At 37.4% G+C, this 27,016-nt stretch overlaps 1 protein-coding gene across 14 annotated transcripts in view; it reads right to left on the reverse strand.

Annotated features, from left to right (window-relative positions):
- Positions 1–372: 372 nt before the first annotated feature.
- Positions 373–27,016, reverse strand: part of LOC108144159 (protein muscleblind) — a 119,530-nt gene continuing 92,886 nt past the window's right edge. The window contains exons 4-10 of one of the 14 annotated variants that reach the window (XR_001774347.2): positions 26,714–26,896; positions 24,572–24,805; positions 19,342–19,599; positions 17,665–17,706; positions 16,712–16,829; positions 5,834–5,918; positions 5,082–5,172 (exon numbers count right to left, since the gene is read on the reverse strand). Coding sequence is in view for 13 of the 14 variants with exons in the window: in XM_017268803.2 (XP_017124292.1) it covers positions 14,850–16,829; positions 17,665–17,706; positions 19,342–19,599; positions 24,572–24,805; positions 26,714–26,896 (2,697 nt within the window). In the remaining variant the exon portion in view is untranslated. The other 13 variants (XM_017268815.2, XM_017268812.2, XM_017268816.2 and 10 more) reach the window with 13 other exon arrangements.

The following is a 27,016-nucleotide window of genomic DNA, read 5'->3' on the forward strand; positions in this document are numbered from 1 at the left end:
CATTTTCATCATATTTTCGTTTCACTTTCTTCTGCTCGTTGTTGTTGTTGCATTTTGCAAGATTTGTTTTCGCTTTGCTTTGCCTTCCTGGTACGTTCTTTACATGAATAATAACTAAATTTGTTGTTTCATTATAATAATAAATATAATAATAATAATAGGTAATAATGATTTGTTTATTAAATATTTTTAAAAAATTTTCATTTTTTTGTGTTTTATTTTATTTTGTTTGGTTTTTTTTCTTTATTTAGGAGTATATGTATCATCGCTATCAATTATCATTCGTCAGAGTCGTTACCCAAAACTTGTTCTCTTTCGCTCAGTTTTACTTTTGTGGATTTCTTTCTGCCAAAAACTCCATACCTTATAATCTATTATTCCAATTCATCTTTATTTGTATATGTGTATAGTTAAGTTGTATATACTAGTTCATTAATGTATATTTAATATATGTTTAATACAATGTATATTTATAAAAAATAAAACAAACTACAAAAATATATATGAACACAAAATATAAACAACGAACAACAATTATTCCGTCCAATTTCTTCTCTTTCCGCGAATATCACAAAACAAAAAACGACAATAGACGAAGAAATAATATCGGAAACTTAACTCAATTACAAACAATATAGAAATATATAGGGGTTGGAGTGGGGTGCAGAGAGTGAGCCCTGCTTGAAGAACATATCGAAAAATTCGTTGATATCACCTGACAAAAATGAATAACTACTTACAGTATCATAGGTAATTTAACATTACGCTTACTTTACCATCTGAATTCGAGTAAAATTGATTTTCCCTCACATTCCCGATAAGGTTTCTTGTAATTTCCCCTCACTTTGCTCTCAGGGATGCAATACATTTAGTTTTTCTTTACGTTGCAACATTCAGTAATTGTATTTTTGTTTTTGTTTTAGTTTCGTTTTTGTTTTTTCTTTCAATAAACACATCACATCATATTCACAATTAATAATCATAATGATCTAATATATATGTGTAAATATAAATTAAAATTAACAGTAATAACTATGACTTACAATGAAGGAGACTCTAGACATAACTACATTAATCCATTTTCCCCCTTCGATTCAGAAATATTTTCTGGTATTATTTAGTTTCCGTTTGTTTTGTTTTCTTTTTGGAGCGCCATGTACAAGCGTCAAGGGAAATTACTTTTCGAAACTATTCAAAAGGTTGAAGGATCGCAGATCGCATCGAAATCAATGTATATATATTGGTGTATATATTGGTTTGATGTTAAGGCAAATAAAAGTTTCGTTTCTAGTTTACAAACTCGTGCTATTCTACATGCGCGGCCATGTAGTCGAGCTACATGCCAGTCTACACATACTAGTGGAGATGTCAATCGAAATCGAACAAAATTCCGCTGAAATCTCTTATGGTACAATGATTCTATAGTGTCTATACGTTTGTAGTTAGTTTGCTTAGTAACTAGGATTTCTCATTTCCACTTATTGGTTTTGGTTTTATTTTAATATATTTTTTTTGTCATTTTTTTGTTGTCAAAATTTTTTATTTTAAGAACATTTCTTTGTTTTTTACACAAACTTCATCGTTTATTTTTGTTTGCCATCTTGTTGCAGCTTATTGTATTACTCATTTTGTCGTTATTATAATAAATGTTAGTAACTGTTAAAATGTCGACGAGTTTTTGTTTGTTTAGTTTGAGAATCTACGAGTATGTGTGTTTATAATTTATCATTTATTTTACTTGTTTACTTTAGTTAATTTTATGTTATTCTTTTACAACTGTTCCACTTTCGTCTTCTGTCGTTGCACATAGATTTAAGGTCTGATTATAATGGACGGAAACTTATTAGGCATTCTTATTTGGAGTACGGGAAAGATTCGACTTTCGGGTGATCGATTAAGTTTTGCGTAGGCTTCGAAGAGAGCGAGCTGAAGTCTAGTACTACGAGTGGTTAGGTTAAGGTGCTGGAGTCGGTATCCGAGTGTTAGATAGAGAGAGAGGAACTCAGGTAGGTGAGATAGTAGTGATAGTGATCTTGATACTGTGATGAGAAAACAAATTTCCGTATATTATAGCCAGCCCTTAAATGTATATGGAGATAAATCTGTTATTGTTGAACAATTATTAGCTAGATGTCGAGTATTATTGGTGTTATCGTTATTGAATGGAGATATTCTTACGCTTGCCTCGAGATGGAACCAATTTAAAATTACGTTTAACTATCCTGCTTGCAATGGCTCTGGTAATCGATTGCTGCTAGTTCGTTTTACTTTAATTCCATTTTACCTTTATCCAATTCTGCCTCCTGCATTTGTTCAATTATTATTTTTCTTTCTTCTTCTTTGTTTCTTTAAAAGATCACATTTCATGTTTAGTTGCCATTAGTAAATATATATATATATATATGTATATATATATATATAATCAATATATTTGTGTTAATGTATATATTTATACGTGTACAGACATAAATATATGTAGTATATATTTTGTATATAATAAGTAGTTTCCATTCTGCAATTTATTGTAATTGTTATTCTGTGTGTTCCAAATACGTTCTTGAGTGTATAAAAAAACCAAGTCACAAATCTTTATTACATAGGAAGATATAGTACGGTTTAATTTCGATTTCAGTGTGAGCTTGTGTTATTTTCATTTTCATTTACTAGAGAATTCAGCTAAATGAGTGGTTAATTATACACTTTAAAAAAGTCTCCGTCTTTGTTTGTTGTTGCAAAAAATGCTTATTCCTTTAGATTTGATTAAATTTCTTGTTCTTTACCCCATCTCGATTTTGTTTATCTGTGTGGTTTTTGATGCTTCCTTCTTTTGTATATAAAAAATATGATTTCTTTTGCTGTAGTTTTGCTGATTTATCTTGATCATTATTATAAAATGTAAAAAAGGATTATGGTTTCTTTACTCTGTTTTCTGTATCTGATCTCTGCTTTCTGCTTAATAAAACCTCCATATCGTTTGCCTTTCGCTTGTAGTAAATCGTTGTTGCAAAAATAGGACGTGACTGTACTTTTTCATCTTCATCTTCATCTTAATTTTTATCCTCATTATCGTTATTATTATTGTTATTGTTATATGTTTATTATTAATTGTTCTTGCTGCTTAACTATGGCCTATGTAGATTCTGTTTTTGATTAATTTTGACTATTTGCCATGGAGAACTGTTTGTCAAACTTAACCTTAGTTAATATTAACACTCTTCACTAAATGTTTATCCACTTTTATGTACCTTTATTTGTATTTGTATTTTTATTTGCATTGAAATATGGAACACTAGAGTTTAAAATAGTTTGTAACTAATTTTAATGCAACTGCGCTCTCCTCCATTTTTTCTCAATTTTTAATTGCTAATTTTCTTTTGTTTTTTTTTTGCATTTAACAACACTCTTTTAGTTTTTCGTTTTTTCTCTTTTGTTTTGGTTTTGTAATATTGTAGAGTCGTCACTCAATATTTTCCCTCTAATGCATGTCACTTGATGTGCAATTTGTATGCTTAAACCTTAAAGTCTTGCTATACGTACGAAAAAGTTCTGCAGAGTTCATTATCCTCTATTCCCCAGTAGTACTTTCGGTTCTTATTTTTGTAAATAGTTCGTATCAACCTTTAATTTTCATCAAAAACTTCTATTACTGCTTTGTGTATTAATGTTTGAGTTTCGTAGAATGTGATTGTTTGAAGTTTTTGTTACTAGCTTTTAGACTTTAGACCTTTTTAGACAAGTTCTGCTTTGCTTTTTGATTTTTTCCAATACAGCTTGGAGACTAGTGTGTAGAGAGCATCGCTTTAGGGTATTCATGATTGGTATACGTATTGTGTGGCTTAGGTTGTGAGGAGTATATGCAATATAAATATCTAGGTGAAGTTGGAGTTGACAAAAACGAGTATTCCAATGAATTAAGTAGGTGGCAAAAACTTTTAATAAAAACCCTATGCGGCGGGGTACCCGAAATCTCTGGAGATTTGAAAACTTGAATCGGGGTTTCTAAGACTAGGCATTATAATTTTTTGAAATCTTTACTTAAGGTTTTTTTTTAAGGCTTCAAACAGGAAATCTCTAAAAATGTATTATTTAATGCTTTTAAACATAATGCCTACTTTTATGTACCTTAACTATTGTTTTCAAACCTCTGGCTTTCTGAGGTGACCCACCCCTATGACTTAATATACGTTTCTGGGAAAATGAACAGAGCTGCCCCCTGCGGCAGGTTGAGAAACCCCTTCTCCTAGATGCAACTCGATGGAGACGCCACCGTTGCCGGCGCCACGGTGATCGTGGTGGCCGGAAGAGCCGCCACGGTGGTGGCCACCACCTGGCCCATCTGCGTCTGGTAGTGATGCCCCACAAAGGCGTGCTGTTGCTGCTGCGGCGGCGGTGCCTGGGTGGTGTACTTCAGCAGATGTTGCTGCGGGGCGGCCTGCAGCGAGATGAACGGCGTGGCCTGAATGGGGATGCAGTTGGAGTTGTAGTCGCTGCTCAGCACCAGAGTGGGCGTGGCATCGGTGTAGTAGGCCGCCGGGGCCTTCAGAAAGGTCGCCGTTGCAGCCGGACCCTGGTACTGTTGCTGCGGGGTGGGCATCGTGGCCGTCGAGGTAGTGGACAGCGTGGTGGCCGACGAGAGGGTGGGCGAGGTGGCTATCGAGCAGGAGGACGACGAGGAGGCCGACGAGGGGGAGTAGGGTGAGCTGCAGTGGTAGGTGATGTGTGGTTGCTGTTGCGCATGTTGCTGCTGCTGCAGATGTTGCTGCTGTTGCGCGTGTTGCTGCTGCTGTTGATATATGTTGCTGGCGGTATGGGCGGCCTGCTTGCTGGCGTTGCTGTGATAGTAGTTGTTATTGCTGCTGTTGCTGTGGTAGCTGAACTGTTGCTGCTGCTGCGGCTGCTGCTGTTGCTGATGCTGCTGCGGCTCGATGATGATCAAGTTGCTGGCGCCGTTGTAGCCGGCTGTTGCTGCTGCTGCCGCAGGATTGGCTGTTGTTGTGGCCACTGGGACAGCTGGCTGCTGATCATTGGGACTGGTGATCATGGCCGCCATGATGTTGGCCGGCGGCAGGACAATCGGTATGTGGTAGTATTTACACTGTTTGCGGCGGCACTGGCTGTTGGCATGATCGCGGCAGACAGCAACACGTTGATCAATCACCTCGACCTTGTCATCTGGATATTGGATCATCGATTCAAATCGAATTGGAAAGCGGGGATAGAAAGATAAAGAGCAGGGCGTTAGTAAGTCGCTTGTTATCGGGTTATATAGTAAGTTGGTTTGGCAGTAGAAAACAGTGAAAGCTCTTCCAAAAATTTTTGTTCAAGTTTTTTTCGGTATTAAAAAAGTGATCTATTCACACAATTTTACATGAGTTCATATGAAAGTGAGGGAAACGTGAAGTCTTCGCTTCAGATTTAGCTGCCCGAAAACAAATCCTCTCGCATTTGGCTCGAAAATCTTCTTTACAATATAATTCCATACTTTTGTGTATTTTTGTGTGTGTAATTATCTTGACAGAAAGCCAAACTTAAAACAGTAGAATTCAAACACAATCACGAAAATAGTCAACCGTTTTTTCTCAAAATAAATTTGCAGCCAATTGAGCAAAACTAAATAGAATTACTTGAGGTGTTCTCCTAACTACAACATAGGATAAAAACGAAAATCATCATCTCAACAATGTCTAGGAGAAGGAAGCACTAAAAGCGTTTATATATATATAGATTTAGAACTAAACCCAAGAGTGGGAAATGTAGGAAAAAAGGAAGAGGGAAGATATAGAAAGGTAAAGTGAACTGAGGAAAAGGAAGAAACTTAGGCACATGCACTTACCTTCAGTTAAATGAACGAATCTACAATTTAACCGACTGCACATAGATCTATTAAAATCTTGGCACACCGGGAGGGTGTCCAGTAACTATATTGGGCATGAGAGTTTGTTGTGTTTCAGACATAGTTTTTGTTTTGATTTGTTTTTTATATTTTTTGGGTATGGCAGGATGCAAACGGAAACCAATTCAGGAAATCAAAAAGAGTTTGTGGGTTTTTTTTGTGTGATTTGGGTTTTTTTGGTTGGGGAATTTTTTTTTTTTGTATTTATCATCGGTTTTCAGTTTCGAAAAAAAGAGAAGAGCAGAAAAAAGAAAAGAAAAAGAGCACAAATTAGTTATATCTTATAATATTGAAATGGTTCACTAGAATGGTTAATGGTTGGTTAGAATAAATACGGTTTCGGTTTTACAATTGCTTGATGTTGGTGGAGTTCCAGATGTTAGTCGTAGTTAATAGAGCTAACTAGATATGTGGGTATAGGTAGTATGTCTCGAACGTTCTTATCGGTTTCACATGATACATTTAATATAGATACTCGTATGTTAAGCTAGTTTTCTCTTTGACTTAAATAATCTAACAAAAAAAAAGGCGGAAGATTCAAATCATAAAATGGCATTGCAAATGAATTGAAAGGGGGTATTGATTTCTGTATTCATACAGTGTGTTCCTCGCAATTGTTTATTTCTATCTTTTGATGGGGATACATCGTGTGTGCGTGTGTGGGTGTGTGGGTGTGGAACTTAAACGCATAGCTGAGAAATAAAGTTTGCCACGAAATAAAACACTCTGTGGAAGCAGCAAGTATTCGATCAACAGAAACTGGGCCAAGAAAAGCTAAAGAAGCTCCGAAAGCGAAGCCATCAAGCCTCAAAGAGCTATCATCTATGGATGGACTCACTCGTATGTGGTATGTCTGTTAGGGAACTCAAAAATGCTCTGATCTTTGATCTCTGATCTGATCAATCTGATTGCTTTTGCTTAGGTTCTATTGGGGCTGTACTAGGCGGTAACAATTACATATCCTAATAGGCGGCACTAGAAATATAAGAAAAGAGAAGAGAGAAGAGAAAGAGAGATCGTAAAAGGTGGGGTTAATTTCTTTACCATCATATCTCGAGGCCTCTTTTTTTTTAATTTTTTCGGGGCCCTAAACCAAAGAGGGTTTAAATCAAAAGCTGCCAAGCTAAACTCAAAGTTGAAGCCGAAAAAGCTCTGATCTTTGATCCTTGCCAAAAATTTGCCATATAACTGAAGCACACGAGAAGCTGAAGCTAAGGCAAAAGCTAAGCGCACACAGAAATCGGCCAGGAAGCTCGTCGGGAAACCAATCAGGAATTAAAAAAAGGGATTCGATTCGACCTATGCATACCTAATTATGTAAAAGGTGCCGTTCACTAGCATCGGACACTGAGTGTACATGAGGCCCCTCTCCGGTTGGGCTACGATATCGAAATATAGATATATTTATAGAGAATACACAGTTTATATATATGGTAAAATCTCTGGTGGGTGTAGTGGGTGTGGGGTGGTGTTGGGTGTGTATGGCGTGGTTGTGGGTGTGTATGGATGGCTGTTTGGTAAACAAACAACTGCTAACAGCTATGACACCCCAAGGTGTGTCCAGCTCATGTCTCATGTATATATTGCCATAGCCATAGTCATAGCCATAGCTCCTGACATCACCAAGTCAACGTCATCGTCTCGGAGCCGCGCCTTTGGCACTGTTTGTTTGTTTACTGTATATGTTTGTTTGATTGTTGGCTCTTGTCTGAGGAGCGGCAGGGCATTTAATTTGATTAACTCAATGGCTCAAACCCCTTCCTGCCACCCTGGATATAAAATTGTACATGGGAAAAGTTGTCTCAGCTAATACTTGCTGCTCTAGTTGTGTTTTACTTCCACTTTCTGGTATGGTTAAAGGTTTAAAAGGAACAAAACTTAGCATAGGGAATGGGCAAGCGCTCATGCAGGAAGCCTACGGATGGCACCGATAGTCAGGGCAGACTGTACCTGGCCACTGGCATCCGTGTAGATGACACAGGAGGCGTTCAAGGGTATTTTCGGATTCGCTATGAGGCCATATTTATATGGTCATAAAGCCGAAAAAACATGCCTCAAATTAAATATGCGTTATGAGACAAATTATTATATAGAAATATAGGTGTGTGTTTATTGGTGAGTGTGTGGTTCGGTGATAATAAAAATTAAAATGAAAATATATGTGGACACAAAAATACACATAATAAGTTTAATTTCGGTTTTTGTTGGTTTTCCATGCAGCATTTGTTTTGTTTTTTCGATCCAAATCCGTGCGTGATTGTCGTTATTCATAAATTAAATAGATATAAACATTTGGTATCGTTTTGTTTGAGTTGCATGCAAATGGTAAGAACATTGTTTTCATGTTTTAAATATTATATATTGTTGATTTTTTGCGCATGTGTGTAAGCATGTAAAAAAGGTAGAAAAATTAGAGTAAATAATTATATTGTTTGTAAATCCATTAAAGAAATCAAAACAAATAGGATTATATAAAAATCTTAAAATTAAGCTTAAGCTGCATATGCGAAAAACAAGATTTACTTGTATCTGAAACTGAAATTTAACAGTATGTTGGTCAGATTTGGACCTATCTTCCACCTCGTTAACTGTCCCTGATTTCGAATTATGCTAATATAAAGTGGAAGCCTCGGGGAGAAAAAACTTGGTGAAAGAGGTGAGAATAAAGTTTTGGGCGCCACACGGGACACGAGTTAATAAATGTAAATGTGTGACACCACGCCCCCATTAAAATAACAATGTTTTCGTGCTGTAATTACGGCTTTTTCGGCCTTGCAGACCGCAACCCTTCGTGTAATTAACTTGTTGCTGGTGGGAAAAGTTTTTTGGATCTCTGGCTTTGTTGTTCGCATATGCAAAAAGGCAAAACGCACTTAAACCTATCGTAGATTAGTTCGGGTTCAGTTCGGTTTGTTTTGGTTTGGTTTGGTTTTTAAGCTCGATGGCAGCAGCAGCAGGCAAATTAGCAAATTATAAAACAGTAGCATACTTTTTGGGGGCTTGGGCGGTTAGTCGACGCTGCAAATAAAGGGATTAAACTAAAATAAAAACGGCTATGAAGCGCAGGCTAAGCGGCAAACTGAAAAAGGCAGAAAAAAAAGGATGAGTAATAATAATTAAATGGCATGTGTTAAATAGTAAATAAATTAAAACTCATTTGGCAGCAGCATCAGCTATTCACAATTTTTGAAGCGCATTTCAAACTTGTTACTGCGTCAGCCGTAAATGCTGAAAACGAGAGAAAAAAAAGAGGGTATAAGCTCGGTTCGGTTATTAAGCAGGGGACAATCGCTCCTCACAGGACATCACACAGAAACAAGGCAAATACTTACTACATATACATACAAACAAGCCTGCAAAAGTCAATCAAATATGGTAGATAGATACATGTACGGATAATATAAGGGTATGCAATAGGAATATTAAATTTCAAAGTTCAAAGGGAAAACGCAAGAAAACTTTCACTAAATTTTTTGGGTTTACCAGTTTGCCTTGTAGTTGTAGTGTTTGTTTTATTTTTGGGGGTGTGTGTGTGTATTTTTGGTTGTCTTTGTTTTTTTTTTTGGGTGTGTGTGACTGGGCTATAGGCTCTGTTTCTTCCAGCGCAGGAAAAGTTGAAGCGGTATTCTATTTGGTTTTGGATGTTCTCGTTCTCAAGCGTTTCGCAGTGCCTTCAAAAGCAACTTCACCTAGAAAGCATCTCGCACTACAAACTTGCTAACTAAGTGTGAGTGTGTATATATGTGTGTAGGTGTGAGTTGGTGTTGTGTGTGTGTGTGTGGGTGTGCGTGTTATGGAGTATAGTCTCCTCTATGTTCAGCAAACAGTCAAACATTTTACATTTCGGATCTTTTTGATATCCTGCTGCTACGAAAAAGAAAGAAAAAATTCATTTGAAAAGAAACAAAAAAAGAAGTCATGTTAATAACATTTTCTGGGCCACAAGTGTATTGTATATATGTATGTGTGTGTTTCGGTCGGGTTAAGGAGATCGAATGTCCGATCGATCAGAAATAGTGCTTAAAACCTTTGATCTTCGATCTTCCTTAGCTCCACCGATCGAAGCGGTTTAACGACAAACGAGAAGTCTACGAAAACAAAAAAAAAGGATTAACTTTAAACATACTTAGCATCTATATAGCAGGTATCAGTCTTCAGATATAATCGTAATACCATTATGGGAGTAAACAAAAGCTCGGGTATTGGGGCGGTGCACCAGCTTACCTTAGAAGTGCTTTCGTATAGCTTTACCATCATACCACATGCCTCAGAAGCCATACTCGAGTTATATATGTATGTGAACAAACGCAATGTACGAGTAGTATTATATCGGTCTCGAGAGCGAGCGAGAGAGATACATATATAGAGGGTAGAAAGAGACAGCCACTTGCAACGTCACTGCTTGATATTCATACTCATAGTCATATCGAAATACTTGCTACAAAAAAGTTCTGTTTCATTGAGCACATGCTGAAAATTACAAATTACGCTCCAATCGAAAAGTCTCAAAAATCATGTAGAAGGATTTTAAATCAAAGTAAACACAAGAAAGGCCAACTAAATGAAGGTAACTGAAATAAAATTAGATGATCAGGTCGCACAGCAGCGTACTTTCCCCCGATAATTTCTCCGCGAAAGAGATAGACGAGCGCTTTCAACGGGCGAACGAAAGGGACAGAGGGTGTGTATTTTCGAGAGAGACGACATTACTGTTTCTTTGGCGACGCTCACACTTTTTGTAATGAACTCAAAGAAAAGCTTCAAGTTAAGTTGGGATTATATCGGAGGACCGACTGATTCAAGGATCATGCTAGTGAAAGAAATATATATTAAGATTGAAAATCTTAAAGTTGTGAGAGTAACATCTAGAAGATAAGGATATAAAGTTGCTTGAAAGAGAGTTTTAGATTAAAGTAGAGCAAAATGTTGGCAAAAACTTAAAATGATTCGAAGCATTTTCTTTGATAACATTACAAAAAGCGCTTAACTCTAGTGGGTATATTTGATATTGACATATATATATATATAGTTTATTCCATACACAAGAACAGCTTTAGCCAAACAATACAGTAATATTTCTCTGGATAGTCCAGCAAGCCAAGTGTATCGAGAGTTCTACCAAAGGATATCGGGTGTGTCTGTGTGAAGTGTGAGGAAATCAAAAGGAGTTTATTAGTCGAGCAGAGAGCACATTTAGTTTTACGTACGCCTAGACAGTAACCACCGAAGTTCATTAATTAAAAAAGCGTAGAAAATAGCGAAAAGCTTGATTCAACTTAAATATTCAGCAAAATGAGTAGACCAACTTAGTTTTAAAATCATAAATATACCATTAAAATTTAAAAAAAAAATAAATTGATTTATTATTAAAAACAGCCAACAAAAAGAAAGAGAGAGATAGAGACAACGCACAGCAAACTGTTGTTTATGGATTAGTAGTGGGTGAGAAAGAGAGAATGTTAGTTTTGAGTTGATCACTTTCCAAGTTTCGAGTAAAAGAAGCCAACAAGTTGTTTTACGGTTTTTACAATAAAACGTATATAATATAATTTCAATATAATTTGTTTTGTCTTTATAATAATACAACTAATGTTAGCACAGATATAACATATTCATTAGTGTCTTTGCATGTGTATAGATGTGAGTATAGATATATATTTCGACATATATATTTAAATGTTATGAATAATTTTAACTTCGACATTATTGCTCTTTTCCCAACTCTCTTATTTGACATGCAATCAATTTCCATACTTTTCGCTCACTTAACGTCGATGGGAGTGAATTCAAAATGGGAGCCTGCATACACTTCGTCTTCTCTCAGTGTAATGTGTGTGAGATTTTGGGCTGGCTACAAATTAAAAAGAGGCAACTAGGTGGATTCCACTAAACTATAGTTTCTGTTGGACGGTACAGTACTTCTGTCTATTGAAGAAGGCTTGAAAACCCACTTGACTATATTGGAATGGACTGTGGTTTTCTAAGTGGTTGTTTTTTTTTTTATTATTTTTTCTTCTTTCTTTTTTTTGTATATCGAAAATCAGCCTAACTCATTGTTATTCTAGTGTCAACTGACAATTATTATTGCATGATAATGTTAACATACTGTTTTTGTTGTTTGTCTGTTTGTTGCTGTGTTTTTGGTGCATTGCTAAGTTGGAAAAGAAGCGGAATAAATTATGAGCTCTTAGATCTGAAATGCAAGTCAGTTATATTTTGGCGCCATGCAGTGGTGAGTGGTGTTTTGTTTTTGGTTTTGGTTTTCGTTTTTTTTTTTTTTTTTTGCTTTAGTTCTTAGTTATTTTGAGAGCGTTTTCTAAACAATTTGCATAGTTTTTCATTTGCTGAATTTATTGACCAACGGCAACAGTTCTACATTGTCAACGAAAAAATTAACCATACGACACATATAGATAATGTTATCATACTTTTAGGCAAGACATTGAGATATATGATGGATATAGGTATATTTTAATCTGGTTTAGTTTTCTATTCGTATATATAGTATTGTATTCGGCTGTCATGTTTAGTAAGCATCTTTCTTAACGAGTATGTAGAGTAAGCCAAGCATTAGCTGGCCGTAGTTAAGATAAATAGTATATTCAGATTTTACAACTAATTCTCTACCATTAGCGTACTCATTTTGCTTGCCATTATTCTAAGAGCTAAAACATATATAGGATGAGATGGATTACGGGTTTTGCTTTGGGAAGAAGCAGTAGTAAGGGAAGCAGGTCAAAAAGAAGAAAAGTCGGGCAGTCCTAAGGTTATGTGGGTGTTTCTGTGAAGGTGTGAGAAATATTTAGCGGGGGAATGAGCGATCATAAAAAAATATTTCTATATAACTAAAAATCAAAAATTCGCCAAGCTCTAGGAAGGGATATAGATTGATTATAAGAGTGCTGCTCTGCCCAAAAGCGCTCGGCAAAGCTTGTGGTTTTGTGGATCGGCATCTGATAAAGTCCATATATCAATGGAGTACATTTAAATCAGAGGTGAGATGTAAAAGCGGCACAACAGAAAACGAATATCAAGTGAATACCGAAATAAGTAAATCAAATAAAGTAAAATACCAACACACAATAAGATATATATATATTTGTTTTTTCGTAAACTATATATTTAGATAAACACACGGTATTTTAAATAAAACATTAATAAAAACTATCGAAACTAAACTAGAATAAGGATTAGAATTAGGATAAGAATTAGTGGCAAACATCAAATCGTTGTAAAACATTAGAAGTACTTTAATTAAAAACAATTTTACAGAGATTATCGTATATATCGAATAGTTATGTATGTAGGATGTTCTCGGATGAGGAGTTTTTGCGGGTGCTGGGGATGTAGGCGGGGGAGTCTAAAACTTAAGGTGCGCAAGTCAGTGGCAATTTTATCTTGTTATAGAATCTTCTCAAATATTTCTCAATCGGGAACACACTTTAAAATTATATAATAACTACACTAAAAACTGGTTTATAAGTACATAAATATCAACGTAAAAATTACATAGAAAAGGAAGTAAAGGAAAAACGGATAATCACACGAGATCTAACATTAAAAACTTAGTTATGTTTGTCAATGATTTTATTCTTTGCTTAACAATTCGTTTACAGAAAGGAAAACATTTATAATACATCGAAAGAGTGGGCGATAGAGTGGGTTTTAGAGACAGATGAAGAGTGTGGGAGAAAGTCGTTAAAAATCAAAAGAAATTACATAGTTCTGGTCAACACATCAAATTTAAATCTCGATAACATAACATTAACATAAATCAATTTTGCTGGCTTAACAGTCTGAAAGGTGTACGGGTGTTTTGGTGTGTGTGTTATATTAATGCGGATAGAGAGACTTGATAGTGGGTGGTGATTGTATTGTAATATCTGATTAGTAAGCTAGACATATGATTTACAGATCGATCCTGGTCATGTTTATGCCATTTTTTTTGTTTTTCGGTGTTTGGTTTGGTGAAGGATGAGCGTGTGTTAGAGTACATAGTGTGGGTGTATATATCGTATTGTATATGGGTAGCAGCATACAGCACGTACAGCTAGGTATATATATGTATATCGTATAAGTAATCTATATAAACTAGACAATATTCGTTACGCATTTATCGTTGCTCAACAATTTTAAACAATTACAACAGCATTCACTCTAGCTAGCTAGCTAGTTATAGTTAGGAAACAATTAGAGACAGCGATAGGTTGTTAGAGAGAGAGAGAGCGCGGAAAATGGATGGTGAGCGGGATCGAGAGAGATAGCTATACGAGACAGGGCCGGCGATGTGGATTAAGCACCCGCAGCTAGCAACAAGCAATCACAACTGTACCCAGCATCGGCAGCAGTTAAGGGGCTTGTTCTTCTTTTAGCCCATGGCATTAACTTTTTGATCCCTCAAAGCTTTTTCGCTATCACAGTTATACGTCGTTGTGTTTTATTTCCCCTCTCTTTTCCCGCCCTCCTTTTTCTAAACTAGTGTTGACTAAGTGCTATCCGAAAAAAGGAACTTAAGTATTACTATCAGCTAACATCTGCTTCTCTTCTGTTTGCTAGTGCTTTGAAAGCATCCTTTTTCGATTCTTGTGCGAAAATGGCAACACTTTGGAGTCACAGTGAGGTTGTATTTCGTTTTGTTAAATAACTTAATGGCAAATTATCAGCAAGAATTGGGCATTCGTGTTAGTAAGCTTCGATGATCTTCGATCTGTCTCGCTGTCGGTCTGATTTTAGTGTTATCGTGTCATGGTTCGTCGTTTTTCTATCGCTATGAGGCCTATTATACAACTAAGGTCGGTTTTCTCTCTACTTGTCCTTTTCCAAGAAAACTGAGGCACATAATCTTACGTCTTCGATGTGTTTAAATCTACGAATCTAATTAAGTGTGACTTTTCATCTGTTAGATGGCTGGGTGTCTTAAGTACAGTTGTGTTTGGGTTTGTAGTTAGTCAGTTTCTTAAGAGGTCTTCATCTTTTTGTAGGGATTCAGGACCATGGCACTGCCTGGAGTTCCTCCCTGTGCTGCTGCTGCTGCTGCGGCTGCTGCAGCAGCTGCTGCGTATTGCTGTGCAGCAGCAGCCTGAGTTTGAGGCATGGCATAGGCTGTCGTGGGCAACATGCCGGGATAGAAGTAACCTTGAGCCTGGGCATATGGCATGGGTGAGGGCGCTCTTAGCAGGGCAGCCGACTGATATTGACTGGCACTAACTGATCCAGCTGGTGTGGAACGCACCGGAGTGCCAGGCACTGGGGTAGTAAGTCCGGAATTGGGCAGAGAACCCAACTGGCGCATCTGGGCCTGGGCTTGAGCTTGAGCTTGAGCCTGAGCCTGAGCCTGCATTTGCAGTAGAGCTGCCATGGAAACGGCCTGAGGCTGAGGTGCTTGCACAGATGGTTGTGCAGCTGGCACATAGCTCTTGTTGAGGGTTAAGCCAGTGTAGGCTGCTGCCGCCGAGGAGGCTCCTCCGGGCTTGGAGGCAGCACTAGCCACTTTGAGGGCATAGTTCTTTTGGGCCACCTCCTTGGCCAAAGCAGCGGGATCGGTGGTGTAGTATCCTCCAGCAGTGGAAGCCTGAGGGGTTAAACCTGCGGCTGCAGCATAGGCGGCATAGGCGTGCTGGGCATAGGCTGCCTGGGCATGGGCTTGAGCCTGAGCCTGAGCCTGAACTTGGGCTTGAGCTTGGGCCTGTTGCTGCTGCTGTTGTTGCTGCTGCTGTTGCTGATGCTGCTGTTGCTGCTGTTGCATTTGAGCCTGAGCATAGGAGGGTGTGCTGCTGGGCAGACTAACCATGGTGGAGGTGGCTCCTCCATAGGGGGAGTACAGATTACCATAGCTATAGGCGGGCATGGCATAATTAATGCGCTGCAAATTGGCTTGAGCTTGAGCCTGTGCCTGGGCTTGAGCCTGAGCCTGTGACTGATAGGAAACTGCCGGAGCAGATGTAGTGGGTGTGGGCAGAATGCCAGTACTGTGACCATTAATGGTGTACCTCGAATAGCCATCGCCATTCTGCTTGGCATAGTTGCGAGATGCGGATGTTGCTGCTGGGCTACTATTCTCTAAATCACCATTTAGTTCTTCGGGATTGGCCGACTTCAGATTGTTATTGATATAGGACAAGTAATTGTTATTATCGCCCAGGCCATTGGGCAGGGGCAAAAGACTATCGCCTGGCGGGGAATCGGCGGGGGGCGGTGGTGTATTGCCATTGGGGGGCGTGGCAGATGCTGCTGCAGGGGCAGTAGCAGTGTCTAATGTATCTGTTGCTATTGCTGCTGCTGTAGCTGCTACAGATGTTTCTGGGTTTGGTGAGATTGTTCGTGTTGTATTACAATCGTTCGAGGGACTTGGATTTTGGTTCGGATTCAAATTCAGATTCGTTTGGTCACTATTATTGTCTTGATTGCTAGCTTGATCAATGGCATCGCTGCGATCGGCATTATCAGTGTCAGCATCAGCAGGGCTATCGTTGTCGTTATCGTTATCGGGATTGTGATCGTTATCTTGATTAGTAATGGCTGTTGTTGTTGTTGTTGTTGTTGCTAATGCTGATGATAATAATGATGATGACTCTGATGCTGTTGTTGTTGCTATTGCTGTTGCTGATGATGGTATATTGGTAGTAGCAATTACAGCATTTATGGTACTTTTATTGTTATTAATAATATTAATCATATTATTACTGGCTGTTGCTGTTGTAGTTGTTGTTGTTATGGCGCTACTTAATTGTAGTTGTTGTTGTAGTAGTACATTTTGTTGTTGTTGATGTAGTTGTTGTTGTTGTTGTTGTGGTTGTTGTTGTTGTTGGGGATACTCACATGAGACTGGCACATAGGGCTGCATTAGCTGCTGATAGGCGGTCGCACCGGGCTGATAAACTGGAATGCCAGACTTTTCGGCAGCTGGACGTTTGAACGGTACCATGCCAGAGAATTGCTAAAAAAAAGAGACGATTGGAGAAAAAAAGAAAGAGATGGAAAAAAGAAGAAAAATTCATTAGTATCATCATCGTTTCCATTTTGCTTTCAACTTAGTCTACTTTTGGTAACCATATACACTATAACAATTGCTTACAAACGAGCTTGGTTTTTGGTTAATTTTGAGTTTCTTATTTTTTTCTTGCGCTTTGCTTGCTTTTTTATCGCCAATTTCTATTTCTATATTTTTTGGGGTGAAAGTTACCAAATCATACGAAATATGAAACTTAATATATCTTCAAACTGAATCAAATCAGAAATAGAATAACGAAAACTAAACATAGGCAGAGTACAGTTTGCAACTGAATGAATTGAAAGTGCGTGCAGTTCGGTGAAAAATTGGGGAAAAGCGTTCGCAGTTTATTTCTAAGTGAAATGAATAAGCTTTTAGTGTTATTGATTTAATTGATTAATTTTTTTGAGACTTTTTTACCGATCGATATGATATTTTGTGTGTGCGTATAAGCTTTTATATCTCTGAAATGTTGGTCCTTTCGATCAACTTAAATGTCATCATGTTTTTTTTATATATTTATGAAAATTATATAGATTTTTAAGAAGCAGACCAATGGCCACGATTTATTTATTAAATTCGATGGATTTTGAGTGCATGCGGCGTTCATTGAAATATCAGCTGGTTAGTAGCTTGTCTGAATATATATATATATATTTATCGCTTGTTATGGCTATTCAGGCAGTAGTCTTTATAATGTGTATATATTGTTGATCGATTTTTCTATAGCTGACTACTGTACGTGGTACGTGGCGATTGTCATTCAGTTTGGAGTACTTACGAAGTTTTCATAGTAAAATGAACCAACCGTTTTAACATCCATCTTTTTTGGCATTTATCGATTGTTGTTGATTATGCGGTTAGTGTATGATTTGTAGTTGATTGTTGGGTTATCATTGTTTGATTGATGATCAGATCGTAACGGGGGTTAGCACACACACATTTCGCAGTTATTATTGTTTCGTTTTCGATTGCGATTTCGATTTCGAGATATAGTGAGATAGGTGGTGGAGTTTTGAAACGAACGCAAGAGGTTATGGAATCGAAGAAGAGCAAATGAAGAGGAGAGAAGAACACAAATGAAATTAGTGGATATATCCTGGGCACAGTACAGTACAGTGGGGCATTATGGCATTAATCAGATACATATATACATAAACGGGTACACAGATACTTAGTCCTAATAGGTGGCAATGTGATGCGATGTGATGTGTGGGCGTGATGTAAACGGAAAACGGGGGCGGGATAAACAATGTCTGCAGGCTGCCGGTGGTGCATGTTCAGCTAATTAACCAGGAAAAGCACTTAAACAATTAAGCTCGCGAAATGCAATCAGCGGCAGAGGCAAAAGCGAAAGAAAGAACTTACAGTTACCGCTAAAGGTATAGCTACGACTACAGATACAGCTATACAGCCTTGGCAATTATCGGTTAAATCATTTTAATTAACACTTGGCAGGGCAAATGTGCTCGTGTTGTGATTGTGATTTATCATATGCCACGTGTAATTGGTTCAACTCGCTCTTGCCATTGCAAAAAGTGTGTGTTTGGGTCTGTTTGAGTGAGTGTGCATTGATTAGTGTGCCTGTGTGCGAATGTGTGTGCGTTGGTAAGTGTTTGCGCTTTTGATATATCGTATAATGACTTCATTTTGTAAATTAAATGCCGGGGTTGCATCCCCAGCCGACCTGGCCATGCTGATAATAAACGTTAATTGATGGCACTTTGATGTGCATGTGACTGACTAACTGAGTGGGTGGGCAAGTGAGTGATTGAGTGAATGAATACCTAAGGTAGGTAAGGTGAAAGTTGAAAGCAAGGGTCTGGATCTGGGGATTGTATACGGTAGGTTCATAATCACAGTGGTTAGTCCTGATCAGTTTGGAGTAAATGGCGCTTTGCTGCGGCTTTTAATCACTTAAAATTTGAATTCTAAAGAACTCTAGTGAAAGGGATAATAGAGAAAACCATTTTTAATTGATTACACAGTTAATGTCTCAAATTTTGTTTTAATATGATGAGTTCTCAAAGATTTGAGTTATTTAAGTTTTCAAATAATCAATTAATAAAATGTAGAGTATAAACTGTATTTATGTTGGAATAAAAAAAACTTTCAGTGTTTTTTTTTTAATTTATTCCCTGGTTACTTATAAAATTCTTTAGATGGAAAAATATATGTTATGTACACCAAAGCAGCACCAAATAACTCCAATTGTTTTATAACTACTGCTTAAAAATATATCTTTATTTTTAAGATCCTGAAAGGATTAGCCCGCCTTAAAGCATGCAACGAAAAAGGCTTAACTAACTGTTCAACAACCAACAGAAGCATTTACGATTGTCAAAATTAAGGCAATCAATTAGTTAGGATAAAAAAAAAACAAAAGTTAAAATTCAAAAATCGTGAATCGAAAAAACCGAAAAATGCAAAAACACAAAGTGAAGGAAAAGAAAAATACCAGTGGAAACATATCGGTTGTGTCCGCCGCCCGCTTCTTGCCCACTTCCAGTGTGTGATGGCCCATGACAGCGGCGGCAGCGGCGGCGGCAGCAGCGGCGGCGGCGGCAGCGGCGTTGTTTGTGGTGGTTGTTGCTGTTGTCGAGGTGGCTGCTGTGCCAGCGGTGCTGTGGTTGTTGTTCATGTTGTTCAGCTGGTGTTGCAATTGTTGTTGCTGTTGTTGTTGTTGCTGGTGATGGTGTGCCGCAAGAGGTGAGGTCTGTGTGTGTTCGTATGTGTGTCGTGTTGTGCGTTTTTGTATTCGTCAAACATTTTGAAAAAATTTTTTGAAAATTGAAACCAAACCAAAAGTTCAGGCAGGCAAATATGCAAAAATTAATAAAATATACAGGCATTTAAATCATGTGTTAATAAATGGTTGAGAAATTCCAATTCGAATTAAATTTTTTTATGTTTCGTTTCCGATTTTCATGAATTATTAATTAGCGTGTCCAGTTTTGTATATTTTTTCAAATTTTTTTCCATAAAATTATGCAAGGTGAATTTACATATGTTTGAGTTCACATTTTTGTTTTTTTTTTGTTTGTTTTCGTATTTGTGTTTTGTGCATATGTGTGTATGTGTTTGTTTTTTGATTGTGTTCGTACCATCCATCGTAGAAGCAGTTACAGTGTGTGTTTTTTGGGGTGTGTGTGTGTGTTGGCACAGGCGAACAGATGAAAAATACATAATAGTAGAAGAGTACGGAAGTGTTTTGATATCGATAAGTAAATAAATAGAAAAAAATCAAATTTTACGTATATATAGATTATATTCGTATAGAGAGTAAATATGAATAAATCAAGTAGAAATCAACGGTAATCCAAATAAACATGATTTCCATTTGATATTGAAAGAGCCTTAAAATAAACGTGTTACACATACCAACTAAATGTTAATAATTTCGATTAATATTCATTGGTTTTTATTTGGAAAGAAGCATAAATCAAGTTAGTTTCGTGTGAGTGAAAGCCTTGTTTGGTTAGAGAATCGTTTCAAAAAAAGCTTGCGAAAGCCAGCAAAGTGTAAAAGCCATGTTTTCTTATATTCTAAAACTTATCCTTTCGGCTTACGTTCTAACTTAGGGGAAATGGCAAATTGATTGGCTTGCCAACAAAATCACTCAATTCACCAATTGATTCGTTAGCTTTGACTAGACACATTCGCATTTGTGGACCATAAGTTATATAATGAAATACCTACCGATGCATCGATGCTGCTGCTTATTCATAAGAAGGTAAATAACTCAGACAACTCAAGGGAAATTTAAATTAAACAACTTTGTTTTGGGTTAGTTTGATTTTAGGGATAGTGTTTTGGAATTTGTAATACTTTTTGTTTACTATAATTTAGCCATCATGACCCAGTTTGGTTTATAAGCCATATCGTTTACCCGAGTGTATAGTTTTAAGCCCCCGGAAAAGTTGCGACCCCAATTTCCGTACCCATAAATACTCTTGCAGAGCTCAATTCTAATGCGTTTAACACCGCAATTGGGTTCAGCTTTTGCCCGATTTTCGCCCCTTTACCACGAAAGTAGACCCATGTGTGCCTAATAACCAAGAACCACAAAATAAAAATAAACCAAACATAGCACAGGCACACTGGCAAAAAACTTAGCATACATTTTGGGGCACACAGGACAGGCACACATGAAAGAGTGCACAAATTTGCATTTAAATGGAGACAGCGAAAGAGATGGGCACAGTTGACCCGACACTCCTTCGTTTTTTCCCCACATTTTTCTGGGCTGGTGTCACTGGCAATGAATGCTACAAATGGATTAATTCGCTTGGGCGCGACAACATCGTGGGGTGTTCGTACATACACATATATGTTCCCATAGCTGAGCGTGTTTTTGTATCGGGGTCGAGTGGAGAGTCCATAAAAAACCAGCAGGCAGACTCCGCCGGACAATTCATTGGCATGGAAATCTCTGCTTTTAGTTAATTTTCCGGTTCAAACGTTATCCGGCCTGGACTAATCCATGTCGCCCGTGTCCGTGTCCCTGTCCGTATAACGTATACGTATAACGTATACGTATACGTAGCCATGTCCTGTTCAGGTTGACATTTACATTTTTGGTCAGTTTGGTGGGAAAAAGAGAGCGGAGGACTGCCATTCCCTTTCACATTCACATTCCCCTTCAATTTCACTTTTCCTCCGGTCTTTTTTCTTGGCCGAGATGCTCTTGTCACGCTTACATTGCCGGGATTATAGTTCTGTGGGGTCGTTGGTTGCGGCAGGTGGCATATTTGCCATCGACATCATGGGGAGATCCCCCATCGATATGGGGCTTTTTGCTCCTCTTCGTTTGCTGACATATGGGGAACGTCGATTTGGTGACCCAGAATGCCAAACAGCAATCATAATAAACAAAACTTAAACGCTTATCAACGTGACAGCAACAATAACACAGGGAAATTATAGAGGAAAATCATATATGCAAAGGCAAAGTTTTGTGTGTGGGTCTGTTTTTGTGGTGTGGATTCTTGTAGCGTCTGTCGATTGGTTTTTTTGGATATGTATATATATTAGGATAAATACGCATATAACTCGTTATAAGGTTAATCAGCTAACTTTGAGGAGTTTAAAGGTAACATTTAAGAAGAGTAGTTTATAGATATAGGGATTGCAAAACAATTTATGTTATATACAGGGGACATGAGAATTTAGAGCTAAGGGATATATTAACTTGAAACAAGTCTACATAAAGGTATTTAACAATATAAAATATATGAAAGGAATGAAAATAATTATGAAATGAAACAGCAGCGCTGCATCGGTTTTATATTTGTATAGCTCGAGTTAAAGCTATTGCCTTTATTCTTACGCTAGACATTTATAAAAAAAAACTTTTTTTAAAGTTAAATTTGGTTATAAACGAAAATAACCAAGCATTAACGCTTTGCGGCGTATATTATAGTAGACAGGTGCAATAAGGTAAGCGTTTAATTCCCATTTTTACCAGGGCCGTAATCACATTAAACGAGCACCCATAAATACAATTATCAGCTCTGTGCGGGAAAAGGAGAGGGCGAATGTCAGCATGTGTGCCTTTGGGATGGTATCAAAGGACATTTTCATACAATAATCACGTTTGTCCTGCCCTTCCGCTGAACGATGAACGAGACGTGGAGGGACTCGATTGAATTACGCCTAAAATGCTGCAACAATTTTTCACTTTATGCGATATTATGCTGCAATTATGTGTGTCATTTTCAACCCCCCTATCCCCTTTTTCCTGCCGGTTTTTCAGTCAGGCCAACAAGGACATCGCGTTGTTGTTTGTTGCGTCAAATAAATTTCCAGCAGAAAGCAATTAAGTCGCGAATTAAGTACGGCGCATAGGACACGCAGCCGGGAAACACGGATACGACCACGTACGTGCTCACATATGTGTGAGCGTGTGAGTGTTGTCCCGTGTTGGCCCGGCTGCCTCGCTTTTCCGCTTTTCCTTCGCTTTTCCCCCACCATTCTCCCTCTGCTCTACCTGCTGCGTGCTCAAAGTTTTAACGCGTTGTAATAAATGTTAATTTTGGCCCAACGAAAATCAACATTTATGGCGTGTTTTATGTGAGCTTCAACATATTTTCCGTGTTGCCGGATATTTTCTCCCTTTTCGTTCTCCTGGCAGGATTATGCTCTTCCTTCTCTACCCACACTGTTTGTTTTGTTTGTTTTCTGTCTGGGAGGCATACTTTAAAAATATAATTATTTATTGATCTACAAACAAAATTAACATCTAAATGACGCTGAACACCCTGTTTGAATGATGTCCCACCAAATGATTATTGAACATTTCATTTGCCTTGGACAAACATAATTAAGTTCAGCCAAATGAATTTTCAATTAGCCATACAATTTTATTTGATGCCTCAACGAATTGCATTTCGCAAAACAATATTTTAAATTGAACGGATCATGTTAAAGCTCGACTAAAAATGTTATGTATTTCTATACAAATACAAATACATATAATGTATTCCGATCAAATTTCAAGTTTTGTATATAATAAATAATTTGAAATCATTATACATTTTAATTGTAATAATCACTAAAAAGATTTTTATTTGAAACTAATTTTGCAGTGAAACTAATCAATTTAATAATTTTTTTTGTTAGTTCATTTATCTATTAACTAAATGAGCCTTTACTTTTTTATATTTTGGTACTACATTACTAGTAAAATGTTTCTACTTGTAAACTTTTTTTGTTTTTTATTATGACTAATGAGTAACACGGATTCTATAAGTTTTTATTCCAAATTTTTTGAGTGCACAATGTGTCACGTATATCAGGCAGAATTATTCAGTTCATTGATTTGAATTTTTCTATATTTTCGGGGGACGAGCTGAGCTCGCTTAAGCATTTATTGCATAGCCACTAGCTATGTCATTGAATATGCAGCATAAATAAATAGCATAATTTGTGTTTTACAAATTTGTACGATTACACACTTTTTTTTTGCAGCTCTTAGGGAGAATAACAGTTATTTGTAAAATAGATTTTATGTGTGAGGGCGTGTGTGTTTGCGTAAAGTTAATTAAATTGTTTGCATGCGGCATTAACTTCTAATTAAATTTGCTTTAAATCCATATGTGTCTATAGTACGAGATTTTCCAATAAAATCGAACGGTGAATTTGGCATGAATTTAAGGCAAATTCAATCAACTATTTCGAACTAAGCAAGATGGCCTAAGGTCATCTTTGGCTAGATATATACATGGATATTTGGGTATATATTTATATATTTGTGTGGCGTGTTAGTGCAGGAGTAAAATTCTGTGTTGTATTTCTTTGTTGAGGTTATTTGGAGAACATAAACAAAAAACGCTAGTTGGGCGACAATTTCACGAATTGATTTCCAGATTTGTATTTTATTTTTATTTTGCAACACATTTGTTATTAGAAATTTTTGTGGTTTTGATTTATTTATTTTAAATAGATTAGCTTTATATCAATACATTTCTTGGTTATCAGTTCGTGAAAGCGTCTGGCAAACGTGTTTAACAAAAAATGTATTTTCGCAGGAAAATAAAAAATAATGAAAACCATAAGTATTTAGGCAGCAGAAGAAAACACAAGTCAACGGAAAGTAATAAAACCAAAAAATGGGCAAAAATTGATTGAACGCAAACGCAAAGAGAAGGTTCGAAAAGTATAGAAAAATATATAGTATATAGCCATACCGCAGCTGCAGCAGCGACAGCGGTGGCGCGTGTTTGGGCCGCTTTTAATTGTGCCTGTAGGTGCAGGGGGGGATGGAAGTAGCGGCAGGGGTCGCGTGCGCACCTGCCCTTCACGGCGTCCATGCAAACCGTAATCGAGCCGTCGTCGTGCCTGGCGACGCTCTCCTGCGGATGGGCAAACCGGCACTCCGACTCCGCCCGTTTGCAGGCGCCGCGCAGGAATTCGCGGCACATCTGTTTTCGGTTTTCGGTTATCGGTTATCGCATTTGGTTATCGGATATTGCGCATTTGGATCATCGCAAACATCGCCATGGATCGCCATCGATCGCAAACACACACACAACACGGCGCCCGCATTTCGATGATCATCGTTGGTGGGTTGGTATTTGATTGGGGGTTATTATCAGATGCATTTGTATTTGATCGATATATTGATCGATTTTTGTAGTTGCAGCGATTGTTGATTGATCGATTGTTGGTATCGGTATCGGTATCAGTTGATTGGTTGGTTGGTTGGCGGGCGTTGGCAGCGGATAGCAAAAGTGGCAGCAGTTGTGGTTCATAGTGGTTCAGTGGTGTTTTCGGTTTGGTGTGTGTGTGTGTTTATAGGCGGAGAAGGTGTATGTGTGTGTGTGGAGTGTGTTTTTTGGAAATAATGGAAGGATATTCAGTAACAAGTTCATTTCATTTCTTTTGTTTCGTTTTTTTTTTACTTTATTTATTAATTTGGTTTACGTTTTAGTTGTCATCAAAAGAAAAGTTAAGTATTTGCGCAAAAATATACATATATATTTTCGATTCGTTCCAATGGTAGGCAAGTTTTTTTTTGATTTTAGTGGTTAGAGCCGATACAGATGCATTTCATGTTAGGTTTTTTGTTTGATTATGTTTTAAGTATTTTTTTTGCTGTAGTACTTGCCTCTTGGAATTGGTTTAACTTTGTTTTATTTTTGGGTGTTGTTTTTATTTTTGCTTCATGCCGATTAGTTTTTAATTTGCATTTTTTTTAGATTGGTGCACTTTTGAGTACGAGAAAACACAAGAGTAACACGTAGCACAAACATAACAGAAAAGGAACATCGAGAATGCAAGGATTATTCGAAATCAGAAGTAAACAAAACCACAAAGACGTTACGGGGAGCTCGGGTTGGACTGTTTGTAGAGAGTATTTCGGTGTCTGCTGATTTAGAAATAAGTAACGAGAATTTGTAAGGAAAAAAAACTTTAAATTAAGGGCTTAACAACTACCAAATCTATGGAACTAAAGGTCCCCCAGGGGAATACGAAAAGTCTGCTAATAGTTTACTTCATATCTACGATGAATTACTTTTGAGAGCTAAGAGAACTTTCTAAGACTCTAATAGGGGTTCTGGAGAATGGTATGAAATAGGTAGGAGCTTCCCTTTCGCTTAATTCGGAAATTAAAAGAACTTTACCGAAAAGGGGAAATAAAAAGGAAATCTGAAATATCAGTGCAAAGAATTCTGCAAATTTTGATAGATTTCTTGGGCTATTTACAGGGCTTGAAAGCTTCCTAAAAAAGCTTCTGAAAAGCAACTGCTAGGCCAAGCTGCAATATTGTGCGATCGACTTCTTGATCGATCCTTACTAATTCCTTTATATTATTCGATTATATTGATACAAAAGAGCTTAAGAAATCAAAAGAAGAGAACATCAAGATTGGGTGTCTTTATATTTGGTTTCAATTTGGCGGTGTTAGACAAATACGAATGTGTGTCAAAACGTTTTCGAATCAATTTCTGGTTATTGGCGAATTATACAGTTGATTTTGGTCGCAATTTCAGCTTGATATTTTGGCAAACTCAAGAGAACTCAAAACTCTGTACAATGTTTTCGTTTTTAGTTCGCAATATTTGTATACGTAGTTTAAGATTAATTCTAATTAGAAATATAAATACATAATATACATGCCACAAAAAGAAACATAATATAGTAAGAACGGAAACAATTTTCGTTGCGTGTAAGTCTCGCCGCCGGCGAACAAACAAATAAGATTAATAAACACAACGTAAGCGTAAATTAAATCGCAGTAAATTGACTTCCATGGATACATAAACATATATTGAGATATATATATATATATAAATATATATATAGTACGGCATCGGCCCGAAACTCACCTCTAATCTGTCGGATCGTGGTATTTTCTGCTGGGCCACCTGAACCGCCTGGGGCACCACTGGTCCCAGCTGGGAAGCCACGGTCGTGGGATCAGGACCCAGCAAGGTGGGCACTAGGTGTCCCGTTGTGTAGTACGGACTGTACGAGTTGGCCGGAATGCCAGTCAGATAGGGATTTGTGGCCTGCAATAGATAGGTAATTGGGCCATCTATCATTACAATTCATCAAACAGTTGTACTACAACAGGGAGTAATTATGGGGGCAGTTCGCCGCACTGGATTTGTTTGAAATGTTTACGCGTC

The sequence above is a fragment of the Drosophila elegans genome, unplaced genomic scaffold (assembly GCF_018152505.1).
Source record: "Drosophila elegans isolate 14027-0461.03 unplaced genomic scaffold, ASM1815250v1 contig_183, whole genome shotgun sequence".
Taxonomy (NCBI): Eukaryota; Metazoa; Arthropoda; class Insecta; order Diptera; family Drosophilidae; genus Drosophila; species Drosophila elegans.